Source organism: Hylobates moloch, unplaced genomic scaffold, assembly GCF_009828535.3.
Source record: "Hylobates moloch isolate HMO894 unplaced genomic scaffold, HMol_V3 SCAFFOLD_6, whole genome shotgun sequence".
Taxonomy (NCBI): Eukaryota; Metazoa; Chordata; class Mammalia; order Primates; family Hylobatidae; genus Hylobates; species Hylobates moloch.
This window is the reverse complement of record NW_026652281.1, coordinates 156207097-156226554: the sequence shown is the minus strand read 5'-3', so window position 1 is coordinate 156226554 and position 19458 is coordinate 156207097. Positions and strand designations below refer to the sequence as shown.

At 49.2% G+C, this 19458-nt stretch overlaps 1 protein-coding gene across 2 annotated transcripts in view; it reads right to left on the bottom strand.

The window, feature by feature from the left end:
- Positions 1-790: 790 nt before the first annotated feature.
- MAML1 (mastermind like transcriptional coactivator 1) overlaps positions 791-19458 on the bottom strand; it is a 52081-nt gene continuing 33413 nt past the window's right edge. Inside the window, exons 2-5 of one of the 2 annotated variants that reach the window (XM_032158875.2) lie at positions 11313-12728; positions 8975-9214; positions 6816-6912; positions 791-4162 (exon numbers count right to left, since the gene is read on the bottom strand). In XM_032158875.2, coding sequence (XP_032014766.1) covers positions 3180-4162; positions 6816-6912; positions 8975-9214; positions 11313-12728 — 2736 coding nt within the window. In that variant the 3' untranslated portion in view covers positions 791-3179. The remainder of the gene's footprint in view (positions 4163-6815; positions 6913-8974; positions 9215-11312; positions 12729-19458) is intronic. The other variant, XM_058440227.1, reaches the window with a different exon arrangement.

Genomic DNA, 19458 nt, shown 5'->3' with positions numbered 1-19458 from the left:
GGAGTCTCCGCAGTTTTCCTCCTTCACTGTGCCTTCTATGGCAAGGCCACAAACACTGTTTCCTGTGTGTCACAGATGTCTTCCCCTTTTTATTAGCATAATCTAGCTTTTTGAGTCTATCGTGGCATGTTTCCTCGCTGTGGTCCCCTGAAGGCTGTTCTTCTCTGCCCTTTGAGGAACTCCAGCCTCTCCCAGGCTGCCCTGCCCCCTGCTCCCAGCAAAGCAAAGCAGGGAGAGTTCTGAGGTGAGAGGCCCCATTCACCCTTTCAGTCCAGGCTCCATCATCTGGTCCCCTTTCACAGTGTGACATGCCAGAGCACATCATTCTTACAATTAAAAAAAGAGAAAACCAAGCTCTATGCTGAAAAGAAACTAAATAGGACATGGAGCAGACAGACTTCAGGGGCAAACCTAAGAGTTCTACATGAAGCACAAGAAGCACCCAGCAGCTACGACAGCACAGTTGTCCGGCCCAGCTCCCTCCATCAGCTGCATGGATGCCTGTGAGTCCCGGAGACAGGCTGCTTTCTCAGGGTGATGCTAGCTCTAATTTAGTATCTATCAGCAGATAACAGAAGCTCCTCTGAGGCTTCAACCAAACCAGCTCCCACTCAACAATGTACAATAAGAAAGCAGCTAAATCTATGACTCAAGGAGCATTTCTTTAAAGAAAATAAAAATAAAAAAAAAAAAAAACAAGAAAAGCAAGCAGCTAAATTACAGAAGAAAACCAATCCCCAAACTTCTGCCAGCAGACCCCAGGTGACGTCAAATACAAAGGTTGTTTCCATACTAGCAAAATACTTTATTTTTATAATGATAAAACAAGGAAAGTAAAGATTTCTTTTTGGTGTATACCAGAGTTAAGGGCAGTAGAAGAATATGGGGATTAATAGGACTTTTATGCACTTTTGATGACAATAAAAAGTTAACAATACCAACCGTTTGCCATAAAACTTATCATAGCTCCCCCAAAACACACATATAAAGGATCATAGTTTTAAAATCTATAAAAGTAAAAAATATACAGTTGGAAGCTCTAGCGCTTATTCCATCTTTCATATAAAATTGTAAACATTTATTTACACAAAGCAAATGTGTATAACAAAAGTCTGAGCACCCTTTTCTTCTGAGTCGTGGCTCCTGGAAGACGGGGCTGTGCACAGAAGCAAAGTCATCTCCTCCCCTGACTCCCGAAAACCAGATTCATAAATAAAGCCATGGGCAGCTCCCTGGGGGGACCCCAAGAATCACATTTTATTGCTATGACACTGCAGCAAGTGAGGAGCCCACTGCGTCGCCGGCCCCAGGACTAAGGCAGAGTGCAGGGCCAGCAAGCCCTGGGGACAGGGGTGGGAGACGGGGCAGCAGCCAGATGGGGTCAGGAGAGGAACAAGGATCCACAACCAGCCTTCAGCCGATTTTTGGGAGAAAAGCCGCTGAGGCCACCCTCTTCCCCTTCAGACTGGGGAACTCGCTCAGAGGGTGGAATTTTCACTGGCTTTATGAGTCACCCCTTCTTTGAGAGCTAAACTGAGTACATGGGAAAGGTAGGGAAGGTGTTTTAAGGAGAAATGGCCGACATACCACCTGGGGTGGCAAATGGCTATTAGAAAAGAAGATCTGAGGGTCCAAGTACCCCCAGTGAGAAAGGCACTGCTGGTGCAAAGTAACTACCGATGTGTGTACAACCTCTCGGCCCCTCACTGCGACTCAGGCTGGTTGCAGAGTATTTTCCTTGGCTCAATTCTCACATAGGACACTCCTGAATGATCCGCTGGGAGACTCCAGGGAAACAGAAATGGGGCTGCAGTTTCTCCATAGAACACTCTGCATCTGAGCCACTTTTCAGCATTCTCTTTTCTCTCCACCATTCTGTGTAAAAGGGTCTCACCCTGTGCTTACCACTTTGCTTTCGTTACGGGGAAGTGCTCTCTCCATCTTCGTTTTCAAAAAACAGCTCACATGTCATATTCTATTTTGTGGACCCTCAGCTTAGTCAAGTCCACTTGAATCTTTAGAAAGGATGTCTTAGTGTTATAAAGCAATCTCTTTAAAAAGTGCAAGTCATCTGACATGGGAGTGGCAGAAGTTGTCAAACAAAGTGGAATTGCTTCCTCTGGGCCGGCCTGCGGCCTCCTTCCCCAAAACCTTTATGCTAGGGTTCCCTTAGGAATTCTAAGACTCTTGCTTTCCCCCTCCAATGGAGTAAATAATTGTTTTCCATTTGGGCTGCAGAGAGGAAGGAGAGGCAGACAGAAAGGCCACAGGTAGAGGAGAGACATCTGTGCACAGTGACCACGCTCCCACCATGGCCAACATACACGTTCAGAGAAACTGCAGAAGGTGGGGAGACATAACACTCCAGGGCACAGGACCCCCACATCTCTACCTTCCACATGTAGCCTGGGGTCCGGCTGCCAGGACATGGGAGGAAAGGATTCCTGGGGGCCTTGGGAGGGAGGAGGAGGAGCTGCTAGGAAGACCCTAGCTGTGTCACCAGACCTACTATTCCATGCCTCCTGTCCCTTTTTGGCATACGCAGTCAACAGCCTGCACTTAGGGAAATAATTTTCCAGTGGCCTCCTTCTCCCCTGAAAGCTGACAAAGAGCAGAAACAAAAAAGGCTCTTAATCAAAAGGAAACCCTAGGTTTCCAATGCCACTTAATTGATTTAAACCATCACCTACCCTAATCTGTTTAAAAACCTTTTGTAAAAAAATTTAAAAATCTTTTCTATGCTACAAATTGCAAATAATTCTGCTATATAAAGTTTCAACAAAAACTTGTCCCCAACACTGGGGTAAGTGGAGAAATCTTGGATAAAATCACCATGATGGCACAGATTTTTATAAGCCTGATATTGTGGGGTTTCACTGTTGTTACTGTTGGTTTTTTGGTCGTTTGGATAGAAAACCACCTTTAGAACCCTATCCTGCTGTCCCAACACCAGGTACTGATGCCAGCAGATGGGCTGGGGCCAGCCCGATGGACCTCAACTGCTGGCCTGAGGGGCGCAGCCACAGACCCTGCCCAGGGCCAGCCTCACCTGGAGCTTGGGCTATACCTGCCCAGCTCCCCAGGCCATGGGCTTTTGGTCCAAAGTAGTTGCTCTTTCTTTGAATCTGAGAATAAAAATATAGGATGAATGAACACTAAAATCACTACAAATCCTTCCATTACTGAGACCCTAACAGGTCGTCCAAATCACTCATCCACTCCTCGGAAGTCCTGTTCTTCAGCAGGGAGTCGATCAGATCGGTGTGTCCAGCCACACTAGAGAGCCCACTGCCACCTGGCTGCCCGCTGTAGGCAAAAGGCAGCTCCTGGCCCGCGGTCCGCACAGGGTAGGCCTGGGTGCAGTGCAGCCCCGCCCGACCGCCCATCTGTGAGGCAGGGCTCTGGCTGAAGGCCCCCAGCTCAGGCCCTGCTGGGCTCAGGCCAGGCAAGCCCTGCTGCGGGGCTGTTGGGGGTGGTGCTGGGGCAGGGGCGCTGGTCCTCTGCTGTGCACTCACTGGGGGTAGCAAGGACCCCACGGCAGCTGCTGAGCTCATGGGAGCCATGGGCCTGTTGGGCATTGCCTGGGAGAACTGCGGGCTAGACATTTTCAGGTGGGCCTGCTGCTGCATGTGGAAACTGGAGGCTGCAGTGAAGGGACTCACGTTGCTGTTCCCTGGGGTCTGGCCACTCAGGTTCGGCATTCCCTGATGCTGCCAGGAGGAATTCTGGCCTCCCATGGCTGGTGACACCCTTGGGACTGGTGGCTTTGTTAAACCAGGGTTCAGGGTCCCCTTATTGTGCTGCTGGGAGAGGCCAGAGCTTCCCAGAGAGTTCTGCCCATAGGCAGCTGAGACAGAGGTGTTCTGGCCCACGCTGGTCTGCCGTGGAATATGGGCATGTCCATTGGTGGCCTGTGGCGGGGGCTGGGCAACTATCTGGGTTATGCCAGAAGCCATGCCATAGAGGCTGCTCTGAGGCATGTTTTGGGAGCCAGGGAACTGAGCCACACCCCGGTCCTGTTGGCCTGAGTTTGTGGGGAGAGAGGAAACTGAAGCATGTCCAGGGCCCATTGGCATCAGATTCCCAGCCTGAGGGAACACTCGAGGACAGCTGGAGTTGGATGGACCCAAGGTGTTCATGCCGGGCACGGCAGCAGAGGACCCTACAAGACAGAGAAGAGTCTGGCAGTCAGGAGTCGACCACCACTGGGTCCCTCTGAGACCCGAGCCGCAGCACCAGAATTCTCACGTTCACAGCACACTGGGAAGAGGGCCCTGGGGAACACAGAGCAGAAAGCCTCCCACAGGTGGAATGGAGGCCTGGTCTCTGAAACAATGATGGGGTTCAGAAAGGCACAGAGGAAGGACAAAGCCCCAGGGGAGAGAAAACCAGTGACCTGCTTCATCTAACTTTCAAGCACCCACCAAATTTCTACTCTGTGGGGACCCTGTGGTGGGCACCGGGGACTCTGAGGTGGACTCAACGCAAGATCCGCCTCTGGGAGGCAAAGTTAGCACATGGCATGATGGGGCGCGATGGGGCACGCCTGGCCAGCAGGCTGCAGGGTGCAGGCCGGAAGCCCTGGCATCGGGGAAGGCTTGAGAGAGATGGTGATGAATCCACTAGGTTTAAAAGCACATAAGTTTAGCAATTTAACGGTTTGGGGAAAAAGAGCATTCCAGGCAAGTGTGTGCAAAGGCAGAGTCAGAAAAAGGCACCTGTGTGGGGAACTTTCAGAGGCTGGCCGTGGCCAGGGTATGGAGACAGTGGCCAGCTGGTTAGAGATAAAATGGAAGAGCTAGTTCCGGCCAGATAGGGAAGCGCTGTGGATGGCATGTGAAGAACAGGGTTGTGGCCGGGCGCGGTGGTTCACGCCTGTATCCCAGCACTGTGGGAGACCAAGGCGGGCGAATCGCGAGGTCAGGAGATCAAGACCATCCTGGCCAACACAGTGAAACCCTGTCTCTACTAAAAATACGAAAATTAGCCAGGGGTGGCGGCGCATGCCCCCAGCTACTCGGGAGGCTGAGGCAGGAGTATTGCTTGAATCTGGGAGGCAGAGGCTGCAGTGAGCCGAGATCGTGCCACTGCACTCCAGCCTGGGTGAAAGAGCAAGACTCTGTCTCAAACAAACAAACAAACAAACAAACAAACAAACAAAGAACAGGGTTGTAAAGCCCAAGAGTGGCTGGACTGAGAGTGTGGCTGAGACCATGCTGAGGAGAGGCTGTTCAGTCACAGAGATGAGGGAGGGCAGACCATGTGGGAATGGGGGGTGGAGGCGCAGGACTGTGTGACAACATCTCACCAGACAATATACCACCTTATGGCACACCATTTATACTATGAAATGACAAGATGGCCAAAGGAGGGAGGAGTCGCAGGAAATTATCAGATCTTCACTGAGTACCCACTCTGTGGCAGGTGCTGTGCTGGAGAGACAGCAGAGGATGGAAGAGAAAGCACCCCTATGCTCAGGGAACTGCTGTCTAGGCCTCCTGGCTTAAGCAATGGACATATGGCAACACCATTAACTGAAATAGGTTTTGTGGGTAGGAGAGTCACTGTTCAGGGATTGGCCGTAACTCAGTGCTTTGTTCTTCCTCTCTACTAGCAACTACGTAATAAAAACTGGGGCCGGGCATGGTAGCTCACGCCTGTAATCCCAGCACTTTGGGAGGCCGAGGCAGGCAGATCACAAGGTCAGGTATGCGAGATCAGCCTGCCCAACATGGTGAAACCCCGTCTCTACTAAAAATACAAAAGGCAGCCGGGCATGGTGGCGCCTGTAATCCCAGCTACTTGGGAGGCTGAAGCAGGAGAATCTCTTGAACCTAGGAGGTGGAGGTTGCAATGAGCTGAGATCACGCCACTGCACTGCAGCCTGGGCGACAGACCAAGACTCTGTCTCAAAACAACAATAATAAAATTGGGTTGAGGAAAAGAGGAGAGCTGAAACAGGCTATTTCATTCCCATCAATAATCCACAAAATGTCAGATGGGTCTGAAGGCAGAAAACATGGGTCAGACCCATGCTTTTGAAATGCCTGCAGATTTTAACCCCACGTTGACCCCAAGTAGCACACACATAAAACCGCACCTGGTCTCCTCCAGGACACACAGCTGCAGTTAAGTCTCTCTGGGACCCTTTATAGCAAGGTCCCAAATAAGGAAAAACAGGTTAAAACAGGTTTCTAAGACATTCTGAGAGGAGCTAGGAAGGCGGGCAGACCAGAGCTTCCTGTGTCCATTCCCTGAAATCTCTGTGCATTTCTGGAGGGATGGCCTATGAAGTTCCCTGGCACATCTCAGAGGCAACAGCTAGACTCAAGTGTGCTTCCTGCCCTTTTCTGGCCAACTGTCCACTAGTGATGCTGCCATCTGTGATACTCAAGTGGGCAGACGGGAGGACAGAAAGAAGCCACAGGCCACGCAAGTGCATTAAGTCCTTATCTGGAAGATAGGAGAGTCATTTTTTGAAGACACATAAAAGCAGAAGCAAAGAACTTTCTTGAGAATTACAGAAGCTATTTCCTGCTGATAAGATGTCCTCCAACTAGAAATGATTTTGCTTCAGAAAACTGTACAGCCAGGGACCCCGCAAAGGTAGTTCTAGCGGTTTGCCTCTGTGCCCTCTTCTCCTGATGCCGTGGAGTAACTAGAAAACCAGGACCCTTAGGCAAACTGAGGTGTGTATGATGACAATGCATGCAGCTTGATGAAGTCAAGGCATAGAGCTGGGCAGACAGCAGGGATTCAACCAGCACCAGGCAGCGGCCTCCCCTGTCCCTGCTCCTCATGCAGACACCCCCTACCTGTGAACTGTCCAACCTGCTGTGGGAAGCTGCCTTGTGTCGCGTCTTGGTACTGGGGTGGTGGGCGGGTCAGATGGCGCTGAAACTGTTGCTTCTCCTAGAAAATGCCAAGAACAACAAAACAAAACCAACATACAACAAAATCCAAAACAAATGGAGTGAGGGAGGTCAGAAAAAAGTAACTTATCCAAGTTTGTTACTCACAAATGGGCTCCTGTGGAAATAGTGCTGATTTCATTGTGGGGTTTTTAAATAGTATGAAACAGATCTAGGGAGCAATGACTTTTTTAAAAGGTAGGTATATCTGTTTTTAAAAAATGGAGAGCTGGTTAGGAAAATGCAAATCACAGCTACAACGAGATCCCACTAGGATGGCCAGAATCAAAGTCAGATGATAACAAGTGGTTGGTGAGGATGTAGAGGAATCAGCACCCTCATATACCGCTGGTGGGAATGTAAAATGAGACAGCCTGTAAAACAGTCTGACAGTTCCTCCAAAGGTTAAACATAAAAATTACCATGTGATGAAGCAATTCCACTCCCAGGTATCTACCCAAGAAAAACGAAAACAGATGTCTATATGAAAACTTGTACATGAATGTTCACAGCAACAATACTCATTAACAGCCCAAATAAGAAACCTAAATGTTCATGAACAGACGAATGAATAAAATGTAACATGTCCATAAAATGGAATATTATTATCAAGAGGAATCAATTGCTGTTACATAGTACATGATTGAAAATGACATAACATAAATATAAAATGTCCAGAACAGACAAAAATTTTTTTTTTTTTGAGATGGAGTCTCGCTCTGTTGCCCAGGCTGGAGTGCAGTGGCGCGATCTCGGCTCACTGCAAGCTCCCCTCCCGGGTTCATGCCATTCTCCTGCCTCAGCCGCCCGAGTAGCTGGGACTACAGGCGCCCACCACCACGCCCGGCTAATTTTTTGTATTTTTAGTAGAGATGGGGTTTCACCGTGTTAGCCAGGATGGTCTTGATCTCCTGACCTTGTGATCCGCCCGCCTCGGCCTCCCAAAGTGCTGGGATTACAGGCGTGAGCCACCACGCCCGGCCCAGAGCAGACAATTATAGAGACAGAAAGTAGATCAGGAGCTGGAGAGGCTGGATGGATGGGAGAATGGCTGCTCATGGGTATGGGATTTGTTTTAGGGTAATGAAAATGTCTAAAATGGATTGTGGTCATGGTTGCACAACTGTGATATACTAAAAATGACTAAATTGTTCACTGAAGTGGGTGAAGTATATGCTATGTGAATTACATCACAATAAAGCTGCTTTTTTTAAAGGCAGAACTGAGGCAGTGATTGTCCTCAATGAACTTCACTGTCTGGAGCCAGTTCTTATGTCTTAAAGATGTAATTTAAGGCCAGGCGTGGTGGCTCACGCCTGTAATCTCAGCACTTTGGGAGGCCGAGATGGGTGGATCACTTGAGGTCAGGAGTTAGAGACCAGCCTGGCCAACATGGTGAAACCCCATCTCTACTAAAAACACAAAAATTAGCCAGGCATGGTGGTTCTCGCCTGTAGTCCCAGCTACTCGGGAGGCTGAGGCAGGAGAATTGCATGAACCTATGAGGTGGAGGCTGCAGTGAGCCAAGATCGCGCCACTGCAGTGCAGCCTGGGTGACAGAGCAAGACTCTGTCTCAACAACAAAAAAAAGAACTCTCACTTGTAACCCTTAGTGCCTGCGCACTATACTTGGTAACCAAGCGAGTGAACTGTGTTTCCCCTCAGGGATGACTTCACTTCCCTCTTCACATTCTGGCTTATAACAGGCTCTGTAGTGGCAGCAAAGCTGACCCCATAGTGGACTGACAGACACGTGAGCTCAGTGGCTTGGAAGCTGCTGACCAGAAACATGGGAAAATGTCCCTTCCACAAACAGTTTTAGCCTCCGAGTCTGCCTTGAGTACTCTCCACTAAGTGACATGAAGCAGCTTCTGACATAGACTGCCCCTGTCTGAGAAATGCCACATTCCTGGAAAGATGTTTTTAAAAGGCAAAGCACTCTAACAACAGGCATGCAAGTCAGTGCAAATTCCACACACACAAGCAGAAGGTGTGAGTGCAGCAGTGACTCAGGGTGCAGGCAAAGGTGGGAAGCAGTGGTTTCCTTCCACCTTTCTTTTTACCTGTTCTGCGAGAAGGTGCTGTTGCCTCTGAAGGAACTGCTGTTGCTGTAAATGCTTTTGCTGCTGCTCCCTTTGTTTCTGTTGGTCCAAAAGCAACTGATGCTGCTTCATTACAGCGGCCTGTTGCTGGCTGCTGAGATAGGGGGAGCTGTTGTGGGAGCTGGCCACGGACACGGCAGGAGGCTGGGTCCCAACACTGGCAGCCTGGGCTGGCACAGGGACACTGGAAGGGTTCTGCTCCTGTCAACACAGATAGGAGACTGTGAAGTCTCTAAGCTCTGATCAGACCAAATAAGCTCCATTCAGTGAATTCAAGGTTCACTCTCTTGAAGCCAAGTCTCTGCTTCCCTTCTGACCTCCAATCCCACAGGGCTGGAGCACAGACCAAAAGTGATGACATCTGAGCATACAGGCACCTAGCAACAAACAATTACTCCACACGTGTTAGTTTTGCTCCCAGTGATTCACCAGTGACAAAGGTATGGTTTTACATTAAGCAGATGTAAGCTTTCATATTTGCGCACGATAGTTCCAGTAAGCAATCAAGGCTTAGAAATGCTCACTTATCAGGACATGTGAGTGCAGAGGGGGCCAATAGGGGAAGAATACTTTTTTTTTTTTTTTGAGACAGAGTTTCGCTCTTGTTGCCCAGGCTGGAGTGCAACGGTACGATCTCAGCTCACTGCAACCTCCACCTCCAAAGTTCAAGCGATTCCCCTGCCTCAGCCTCCTGAGTAGCTGGGATTACAGGCATGTGCCACCATGCCTGGCTAATTTTGTATTTTTAGTAGAGATGGGGTTTCTCCATGTTAGTCAGGCTGGTCTCGAACTACTGACCTCAGATGCTCCGCCCACCTCGGCCTCTCAAAGTGCTGGGATTACAGGCGTGAGCCACCACGCCCGGCCTAGGGGAAGAACACTTTGAAGGGGGCTTTGGTCAATGGAGACCACTCTGTCCCATGTGCATAAACCTTGGATTTGGGGCTATCCCTGAACGACCCGAAACTGTACATCTGTACAAGCATTTTACTGGAAGAGACTGCTTAGCTTTTGTCAGATACCCATCCTCAAAAAATACTGAGAATCAATGAGAACTTTAACAGATATTCTCTGTCAATATATAGACCAAAAAGTGAGAGTCATGTCAAAGGCCACCACAATATTATCCTGTCATTACTGACACTTAGAAGAAAAGGGGAGAACTTAGCAGAAGATGGGCAAAAAGCAATCATTATTTAAACCAGTTTCAGCTTGCTGAGCTCCTTTCTAGTTATTCATTCTAACATTCTGTGGTATAATTTCTTCACTCTAGTCACCGGAAGCTTAAGAACTACTGAGAGTGCTTCGTAAGGTGCAGAGTGCTACACGGATGGCAAGCACCCTCACTGTGTGCAGCTGAACCTCTCTTCAGGGGGTGCTGAACGGCGTGAGACATCTTACTGGCTGAAGTAAGTGGAATTATCAGCACTAGGAGATGCTTAAACGGCTTACAGTTTTTGGCTATTAGAAATAACCACACAATGAATATCTTGGGTATAACTTTTTCTTTTATTTTGGATTATTTTTGTAGATCAACTTGTCGGGTATATAGTGTGTCAATGCATATGAACATTTTATAGCATGTGAAAAATATGTAATGTCAGATGACTTCCCGAAAGCAGTGAGCTCATTTACACACTCTCATCAATATAGGAGTGCGTCTATTTCCTCAGGATATTACTGGCACTGGGCTTTATAATTTGCAAAATTTTAGCATGTATTACAAATTCACGTTCACTGCAGGCTTATCTGCACTAGCAGAAAACAGGAAACAACCCGAAGGGCCATTTTCCATGTGATGCTACCAGGCTTTAGAACCATGATAAAGTAAGCACAGAGGTGAGCTGTGCTGGGAAGCAGCAAGTGCCTACAATGTTATAAGCTTACCAAAAATTAGGGAATTTTGTACATGGAGATCTGAAAGGTAGCAAAAAAAAAAAAAAAAAAAAAAGCCAAGCCTCTAAGAAGCACGTTAAATGTAATGTTTATCTGCAAAACACGGTCACAAATTACTTAATTTAAATCCTACGGCATGAAAAAGACACTGGACTAAATGCAGGTGATTCCTCAAACCTTTGTGTAGTTAAAAATCAAGCTATGCTAGGGAACTTTACCCTATTTTTTATTAACAATCAACTGTGGTTTATTTTATAAATTTCCACTCCCAAGAGGAGCAAAGGATGACAGCAGCTATTCCCTCTTCCCACAACTACCTCGGATCCAATTAACATCCAAAGTAGCGAGTAACCTCACTGAAGTGTCTGCAGCAGAGGAACAGAAAGCAAAGGCTCATACTTACCTGGCCAGGTGGAACCAGTGATCGGAAAGGCATATTTCCTGGCTTTGGCTTCATCAGAAACAAGGAGTTCTGCTCGTGACTCAGATGGGACAGCTGCTGGGGAAGATAAGCCATCAGGGCTGGCTTGCTCTGGCCAGACCCCGGGCTGCCTTGCCCACAGTCCGCTTTGTAATGAGAAAGGGGTTTTGTATTGCCGTAGTCCAGCACAGACCCTGGGTTATTCACGGAGTTCTGATTCAAGTTACTCGGTGGCTGGTGACTCAGCAGGTTCACATGGCTGGGCTGGAGGTAGGGGCCTCCGGGCCGAGGGGAACTCTTATTCACACTAGGCATCATGAGCAGTTTGGAGTTGGTGAAGTCTTGCTTGTAGCTGGAAGGGCTGGCAGGCTTCTCCATGGGGTAAGGGACATCTAAGGAACTGTGGGAGGGCCCCGTCTGCTGCCATGTGGACATCTGGCCCGGGGCCGGTGCCGGGGTGGCCTGCTGTGGGTTCTGGAGCATCTGCTCGCGCTTCTGCTTGGCAGCGATCTGCTGGAGCTGGTGGGCAGAGGACAGCTCTGAGGCCCCTCCTGGGCCCTGACTGGGCAATACCACACTTGCAAGGGCTCTTTGTGCGTTCTGGGCCTGGGCTGATGCCGGCATCAGGTTTGGACTGGGATTGTCCGCCCCGGGCTGACCAGAGGTGTGGAATAAGGTTTGGGAGCCCCCTAGGCTGGGGGAATCTGTACTCACAGGGGCAGACGAAGGCCCCAGAAAGGTCTGCCCTGCAGACCCGGCCCTCACTTGTGGAGAGCCTAACTGTTCTTGCTCAAAGGCTGCTGGAGAGAATTCCGTCTTAATATTAATGTCCTGTGCCAAGGGGGTTTGTGTGGCAGAGCCAGAAGACTCTGGGTCCTTCTTCTCCTCAAAGTCCTCATTAAACAGGTCCTTCATGTCTTCATCGGGCACCGACCTGTTCAGCTCCTCGATGAGCTCCTTCCACTCCTGCTCGTTAAGGTTGAGGTCTGGCATGAGGTTGCTTTGCGATATGGAGCCGACAGTCCCAGTGATCATGCAAGGCAGGTCTTCGACAGGCTCCTGCTTCAGTTCTTTATTCAGGCTCAGAGGAAATGACTCACTGGGGTTACTGCCTCCATTCAAGTGGAGGCTGGAGTCAGCCAGACGCTTTTTGTTGAGAGAGTCTAGCCCCAGAGAGTGCTTCCCACTGGACTGCAGGGCGTCGGCTCCAGAAGGCTTGTCAGACTGACCAAGTGGGGAGGCTGGAGGCAGTCCATTGGAAGAGATGGCAACTCCCAGAGGGGCCTCCCGGCGAGTCTTCTTATGCCCAGGAAAGAGGTCCCCATAGCCATTCTGTTGATCACCATTCTGAGGGGAAGTGGCTCTGTCAAGATTCCTCTTAACTGTATCATGAAGATGCTGAAAAACATTGAAAAGAATGACTTAAGATACATATGAATTTGCTCTGCTATGACAGTAACAAGCCAAGGGCTGATGTCCCTGCAATGCTTGCCAGTGGGTTCTGCTTGCGTAGTTTACACTCCCATTTCTGGGGACACACCTCCATTTTCCCTGACGGTCCTGTACCTGGCCAGTCAGAACTGATGTCTAGCTAAAGTGCTTCTGCAGTCCTCTTTCTGCAGGAGACAGACATGAGGCTGCCCACAGCCATCTCATCTGGAGGTATGCCCAAGAATGGAGCCAACGAAAAAAGGCCAGAGAGTACACACACACACATTTTTTTTGAGATGGAGCCTTGCTCTGCCGCCAGGCTGGGTGGAGTGTGGTGGCACAATCTCAGCTCACTGCAACCTCCATCTCCTGGGTTCAATCCTCATGCCTCAACCTCCCAAGTAGCTGGGATTACAGATGTGCACCACCATGCCTGGCTAACTTCTGGTATTTTTTGGTAGGGACAGGGTTTCACTATGTTGGCCAGGCTGGTCACAAACTCCTGGCCTCAAGTGATTCACCCGCCTCAGCCTCCCAAAGTGCTGGGATTACAGGCATGAGCCACTGTGCCTGGCCTCTCACTTTTCTTTTTTTGAGACAGAGTTTTGCTCGTTGCCCAGGCTGGAGTGCAATGGCGTGATCTTGGCTCACAGCAACCTCCGCCTCCCGGGTTCAAGCCATTCTCCTGCCTCAGCCTCCGGAGTAGCTGGGATTAAAGGCATGCACCACCACGACCGGCTAATTTTGTATTTTTAGCAGAGACAGGGTTTCTCCATGTTGGTCAGACTGGTCTTGAACTCCGGACCTCAGGTGATCTGCCCACCTCAGTCTCCCAAAGTGCTGGGATTACAGGTGTGAGCCGCCGCGCCCGGACAGCCTCTCACTACTTCTTATTGGGACTATTTGCTTGAACACAATCATGTCTGATGTGACACTGTGACTCTGCTTCCTGTTTCCTCCTCGATGGATTCATGCCACTAAAGTTACTAAGATTCTGCCTTGTGCCAGAGACAAGTGCTGTGGGGAACATAAAGACAAACAAGACAGCTCCTCCTCTCGTGGGCTTTCAGGACATGGGACAGACACAGACATGGCTACAGACTGAGAGCAGCACACAGTAAGTACCCTGGGAGTTCGGGGGCGGCAATTTCAAGATAAGAACATGTCAGAAGGGATGGGAAGGGGACAGAAGATGGAATCTTTCTACTGCTTCCTCAGCTGCATGTGCTGCAGTCAGGACTCAACTCCACTGCTCAGAGGAGGTGCCTATGCTCAGCTTCTGAACACATGCTGCTCCTTTCCTGTGTTTACTTTATTATGTTTTTGTCCTTTATCCCCCACCCCAGTACCATCCCCCCTTCCCATAAACCCTAAGCATCTATAGCATGTTATTAGAAAATGTTCCAAGTAACAGCCCTCATTATCTTTAGACAGGATTCAGAGGAGACAGGGAGCCCCCTGTGCTAGCTTCTCCGGCTGCAGAGAAAGGCCACCTGACTCTCCACACCAACCCCAGGAGCCCAGGTGAAGTGCCCTGGCCTGGGTGTCCCGCCTGGGGCAACTCCACGGGCATCAGTTCTCAACAGCAGATTACCCACTGGACACCAGGGAGGACCATTTTCTCAACCTCTAATCCCCAATTCTAATGTTCCTGTTCTTTTCCCCACATCAAGATTTGCTTATTTCTGAACAGTTAAAGCTGACTACACAGTGCTCTATAAATCCTAGCCAAGTCAGTATTTTTAAAAATCCATATATGGGTAACTAAGTCGGTCTGAAAAAAAAAAAATCGCAGGGATGCCTGAAAAATGGAACTGCAGGGCAGAGGTAAGCAACAATCCTAGGATTCAGAACACCGCCCCACAGCTGCAGGGCGTTTGCTTTACTTTCATGCAGGTTCTTCTGCTTTCTCCTGCCACCTAGGGGTGGAAGGGAACCATGCACATAAAACAGACCCTTTATAAAAGCCATTATTTGAAAAGTTTTCCTTGTGGAAGGCAAATTCATACCCATTTAAATGGTCAGAGGAAATAAAAAATTAGTTGCTAACATTTCCTTGATTTTCATATTTTCTACCACTTTCTTTTGTTCCACAGTGCCAGGTCTGGGCTATCTGTAAACTTCTGAGCTCAGTTTTCCATTTTCCTAGGGGGAAAAGAAAGATGGAAATCTAAAGGGTCAAGGCACCTGATGAGTCAGCTGGTTGTCTCAGATTAGAAACAGAATCTTTCTTTGCCCTAACAATTACAAAAGGTACCACTCCCTCATTCAATATCCACATGCAAACAGCTGCAGACAAGTTCCAGTGTCACAACTCAATTTTGTAATACCTATTGCTTTTAACCAAAGGAAACAGTAGGGCATTTTGTCAACTACTCACAAAACTTAACTGGAATAACGTAGGCGGGGATAGGAGTGTGTAATGTGGTGGCCCCGGCAGATTTTTAAGCCCTGAGCATTTGCAGGAGTGTCTGATATGCAGGGCAAGGATGAGTAAGCCTTGGAGCCTGAACTCCAAGAATCACAATAGAGATGGGAAAACAGCCTGAACAGATTAAAAGTTATGTAAGAACAAACACAAAAGGTGCTATAAAGCAATACTAGACTGGCTGCCATGTATAAACACAGGAGCCTGCTCCAGCGCATTCTGGTACTTCTGGGTGCTCAGCTCAAAGGTGCCTGTTGTAACTACTGAAGAGCTTCTGCAGTGTACAGGGTTCCAGGAGGACCCAGTCCTGGGAGATAATATGATCAGATGCTCGTGGTCAGCTGGAGAACCACGTGTGCTCAGCCTTCCACCAAGACACCCTGCTGACCTAACTCCCATCCTAGCCTATGCCAGCTCCGTCCCTGGGAGGCCACACTCTCCAGGTGCCACCTGCCATCCTCTGCTCTGGGAGAGGAGCTCCAGGATACCACCACTGCTCTGAATCAAGCTGGAGCTGGCCACACCTTTTGGACTCCTAAGCAGCATCCTGTCAGTCTCTCACCCACCATGCACTAGCCTTATAGGAAGGATAATCCTTCGCCTATCTCCACTTCCTCCTTCTTCAACCACCCACCGCTGCAATCCCAGAATGCTTTGTGGCCAAACTCACCAAAAAATGACAACACCTACATGCTTCCACTCTGAGCTGACAGACACAGCTGCTGAAGACACGCGTGTTCTCTCATCAGTGCTCCTTCTGCACTAGCAGCCGATGCCACTTTCTAGCCCTACTCATCAGGAAATTTGCTTTTCCTCCTGCCTCCTCTTTTTTATCTCTTCTATCATCCTCCTGTCAGCCAAACGCCACCAGTTCCCACCCCTTAGAGCTAGCACCTTGATCTATGGCAATACGGATTACATTCCTGGCCAATCTGGAAATCGATGGGATGTGGGGAAAAGGAAGGGAGGAGTTGAGAACTGCTTTCTCCAAGGCCAGCAATGATCTTCCTACTGTTACACATAGGCCATATTTTCAGTCCTTCCTTTTCCTCTCTCCCTGCACTCCCTTCCTCTCCCTCTTATCATCTGCCACTTAATAATTCATTTTTATTATTATTATTGAGACGGAGTTTCGCTCTTATCGCCCAGGCTGGAGTGCAATGGTGCAATCTCAGCTCGCTGGAACCTCTGCCTCCCAGGTTCAAGTGACTCTCCTGCCTCAGTCTCCCGAGCAGCGGGGATTACAGGTGTGTACCCCCATGTCCAGCTAATTTTGTATTTTTAGTAGAGATGGGGTTTCGCCATGTTGGCCAGCTGGTCTCAAACTCCTGACCTCATGTGATCCGCCCGCCTCGACCTCCCAAAGTGTTGGGATTACAGGCGTGAGGCACCTCACCCGGCCCTTTGTTAATTTTTTTTTTTAAGAGACAGGGTCTCACTCTGTTGCCCATGCTGGAATACAATGGGTGATCAAGGCTCATGGCAGCCTCAAACTCCTGGGCTCAAGTGATCCTCCCGCCTCAGCCTCCTGAGTAGCTGGGACCACAGGCGTGAACCACCATGCCTGGCTAATTTTTTTGCTTTTGTGGAGACTGGAGTCTCACTATGTTGTCCAGGCTAGTCTCAAACTCCTGGGCTGAAGCGACCTCCTGCCTCAGCCTCCTAAAGTGCTGGGATTACAGGTGTGAGCCACTGCACCTGGCCTCCTTCCATCTTTTTTTTTTTTTTTTTTTGAGACTGGGACTCTCCGTGTCACCCAGGCTGGAGTGCAATGACGCGATCTCAGCTCACTGCAAGCTCCACCTCCCAGGTTCACGCCATTCTCCCACCTCAGCCTCCTGAGTAGCTGGACTACAGGCGCCCGCCACCACGCCTGGCTAATTTTGTTTTTGTATTTTTAGTAGAGACGGGGTTTCACCATGTTAGCCAGGATGGTCTCGATCTCCTGACCTTGTGATCTGCCCACCTCGGCCTCCCAAAGTGCTGGGATTACAGGCGTGAGCCACCGCGCCCAGCCTGCTTCCATCTTTAAAGTTCCCTTTTTCTTTACCACTCCTCTTGCATTCTCTTCTGCTTTTATGGTTGGTTGTTTCTAGTATCCTTTGAAAAGTCTCCCCTTCTCCTGCCCTTCTATCAAATAGTACAGTCCTCTTCCCCTTTTACTCTACATACTCTGAGAGATTTCACACATTCCCATGCCTTCAAATTCCCATGACTGAACATCGCACTCAAATAAACCCAAATGTCTGGGAACCAAACGCTGATCCACTCAGCCCTTGTCCCTTCCAACTTCCCTCATAGCCCTCCCTGCTGTGCAGCATGCTGGGGTCATGTGGCTGGCTTACAGCTTATAGCTTCTCAAATGTGCCTGCTCAGTGTTGCTTGGGGCCTCTGCACCTGCTCTTCTCTTTGTCCAGAGCACCTCTTCCCTCTAACTTTTCTGGGGATGACTCAGCTTCTAATTCAGGTGGCTTATCTCCTCCATCATCCACATCACCTGCCACCCACACCACAGTACTTTCTTGCTGATCCCCTACCAGAGGCACTCATCTAGTGTCAGGGCCTAACCCGACACTAGAATGCCAAGCAGAGACCCCAGTGCCTTGGACAGTGTCCAGCACTTGATAAGTGTCTGTGAATAAACATGCCATCTGATGCCCCACCTCTGCAGAGCTCTTACTCCTGGCTATCCAAAGACCTACTGAGCCCCTCTCTACTTGAGTGATGACTCCGATGACATCTGTCCGAAGCTGAGGCCAGCCTATCCCCAGTCTTGTTTCCTTTCCTCTGTTCCTACGTAAGACTGTCACTACCAGCTGCCCTGTCACATAAACCAGAAACCAGCCTCCCTCCCGCTCCTCCTTAGTCCCTGCATACAATCGGTACCCAAGTCCTATGGAGTCTACCTCCTTAACATTTCTTGAACCCACCCACTTCTCTCCATTCATTAACACCCATTTCTCTCACTTGAATTGTTTTAACCATGTGTTGAGACCCCGCCCTCCCAACCTGTGTTCCTCATCAGTCAGAGGGACTCCACGAGAGGGTAGGACTTACAGCATCAGAAGTTTTTAAGGCAATAATTGTTAACTATTGGCAATTCCAACCCAATCCCAACATTTCTCTCCCAGCGCCCTGTATGTCCACAGGACACTCAGGAGCCCTGACCCTCTCTTCAGGTAAAGTAGGTCCATTTCATGCAACACTCAAGTTTTCAGTGACTTGAGGAAGGGAAATCCATGTCAAGTAGCAACTTGTTACTTTGATAAAGCACAAATCTGAACCAAGTGCTGTAGGAAGAAGTCCTCACTTAAGTCATGTGCTTGCTGACCCCTCATTTCCAGTTACTTATGATGTATTCCCAGTTAATTATTCTTAAACTATTATTCTCAGTTAATTCAGGATCTCACTCAACCTTCAAAACAACCCTAGATGAGTATCATTGTTCCTGTTTTATCGCCAGTGAAACTGAGAAAATTACACAAGGTTTCCTGAGTTTTGATGTCTCAAGAAGGATCCCTTCTGAATGCTGGGGTCTGCTGCCGACAGACCCCCTTTGTCAGAACAGACTTGGTGAATTAATCCCACTTCCGAGAGTGATGCCAAAAGAGAAGCCTGCATATCAAACACCAGCAGCAGGACAGAGTGAGTCAGTTTCAAACCGTACAAAAAGGAGCACCTTCCCCTAGGTGAAGCGCAGATACCCAGCAGGTGTCGCTACCAGAAAAATGAACTGTGCTGTGAGGAAATCCCACATACCAGCGCCACAAACAATCTTTGTAATTTTTTTTTTTTTGAGACGGAGTCTTGCTCTGTCGCCCCGGTTAGAGTGCAGTGGCACGATCTTGGCTCACTGCAACCTCTGCAGGTTCAAGCTATTCTCCTGCCTCAGCCTCCCGGGTAGCTGGGATTACAGGTGTGTGCCACCATGCCTGGCTGATTTTCATATTTTGAGTAAGAAGGGGTTTCACCACGTTGGCCAGGCTGGTCTTGAACTCCTGACCTCAAGTGATCTGCCCACCTTGGTCTCCCAAAGTGCTGGGATTATAGGTGTGAGCCACTGCGCTGGGCCAGTAAAATATTTTTTAAAAAGAAAAAAAAAGGTCAGGCGCGGTGGCTCACGCCTGTAATCCCAGCACTTTGGGAGGCCGAGGTGGGCGGATCACGAGGTCAGGAGATCGAGACCATCTTGGATAACACAGTGAAACCCCATCTCTACTAAAAATACAAAAAAATTAGCCGGGCATGGTGGCAGGCGCCTGTAGTCCC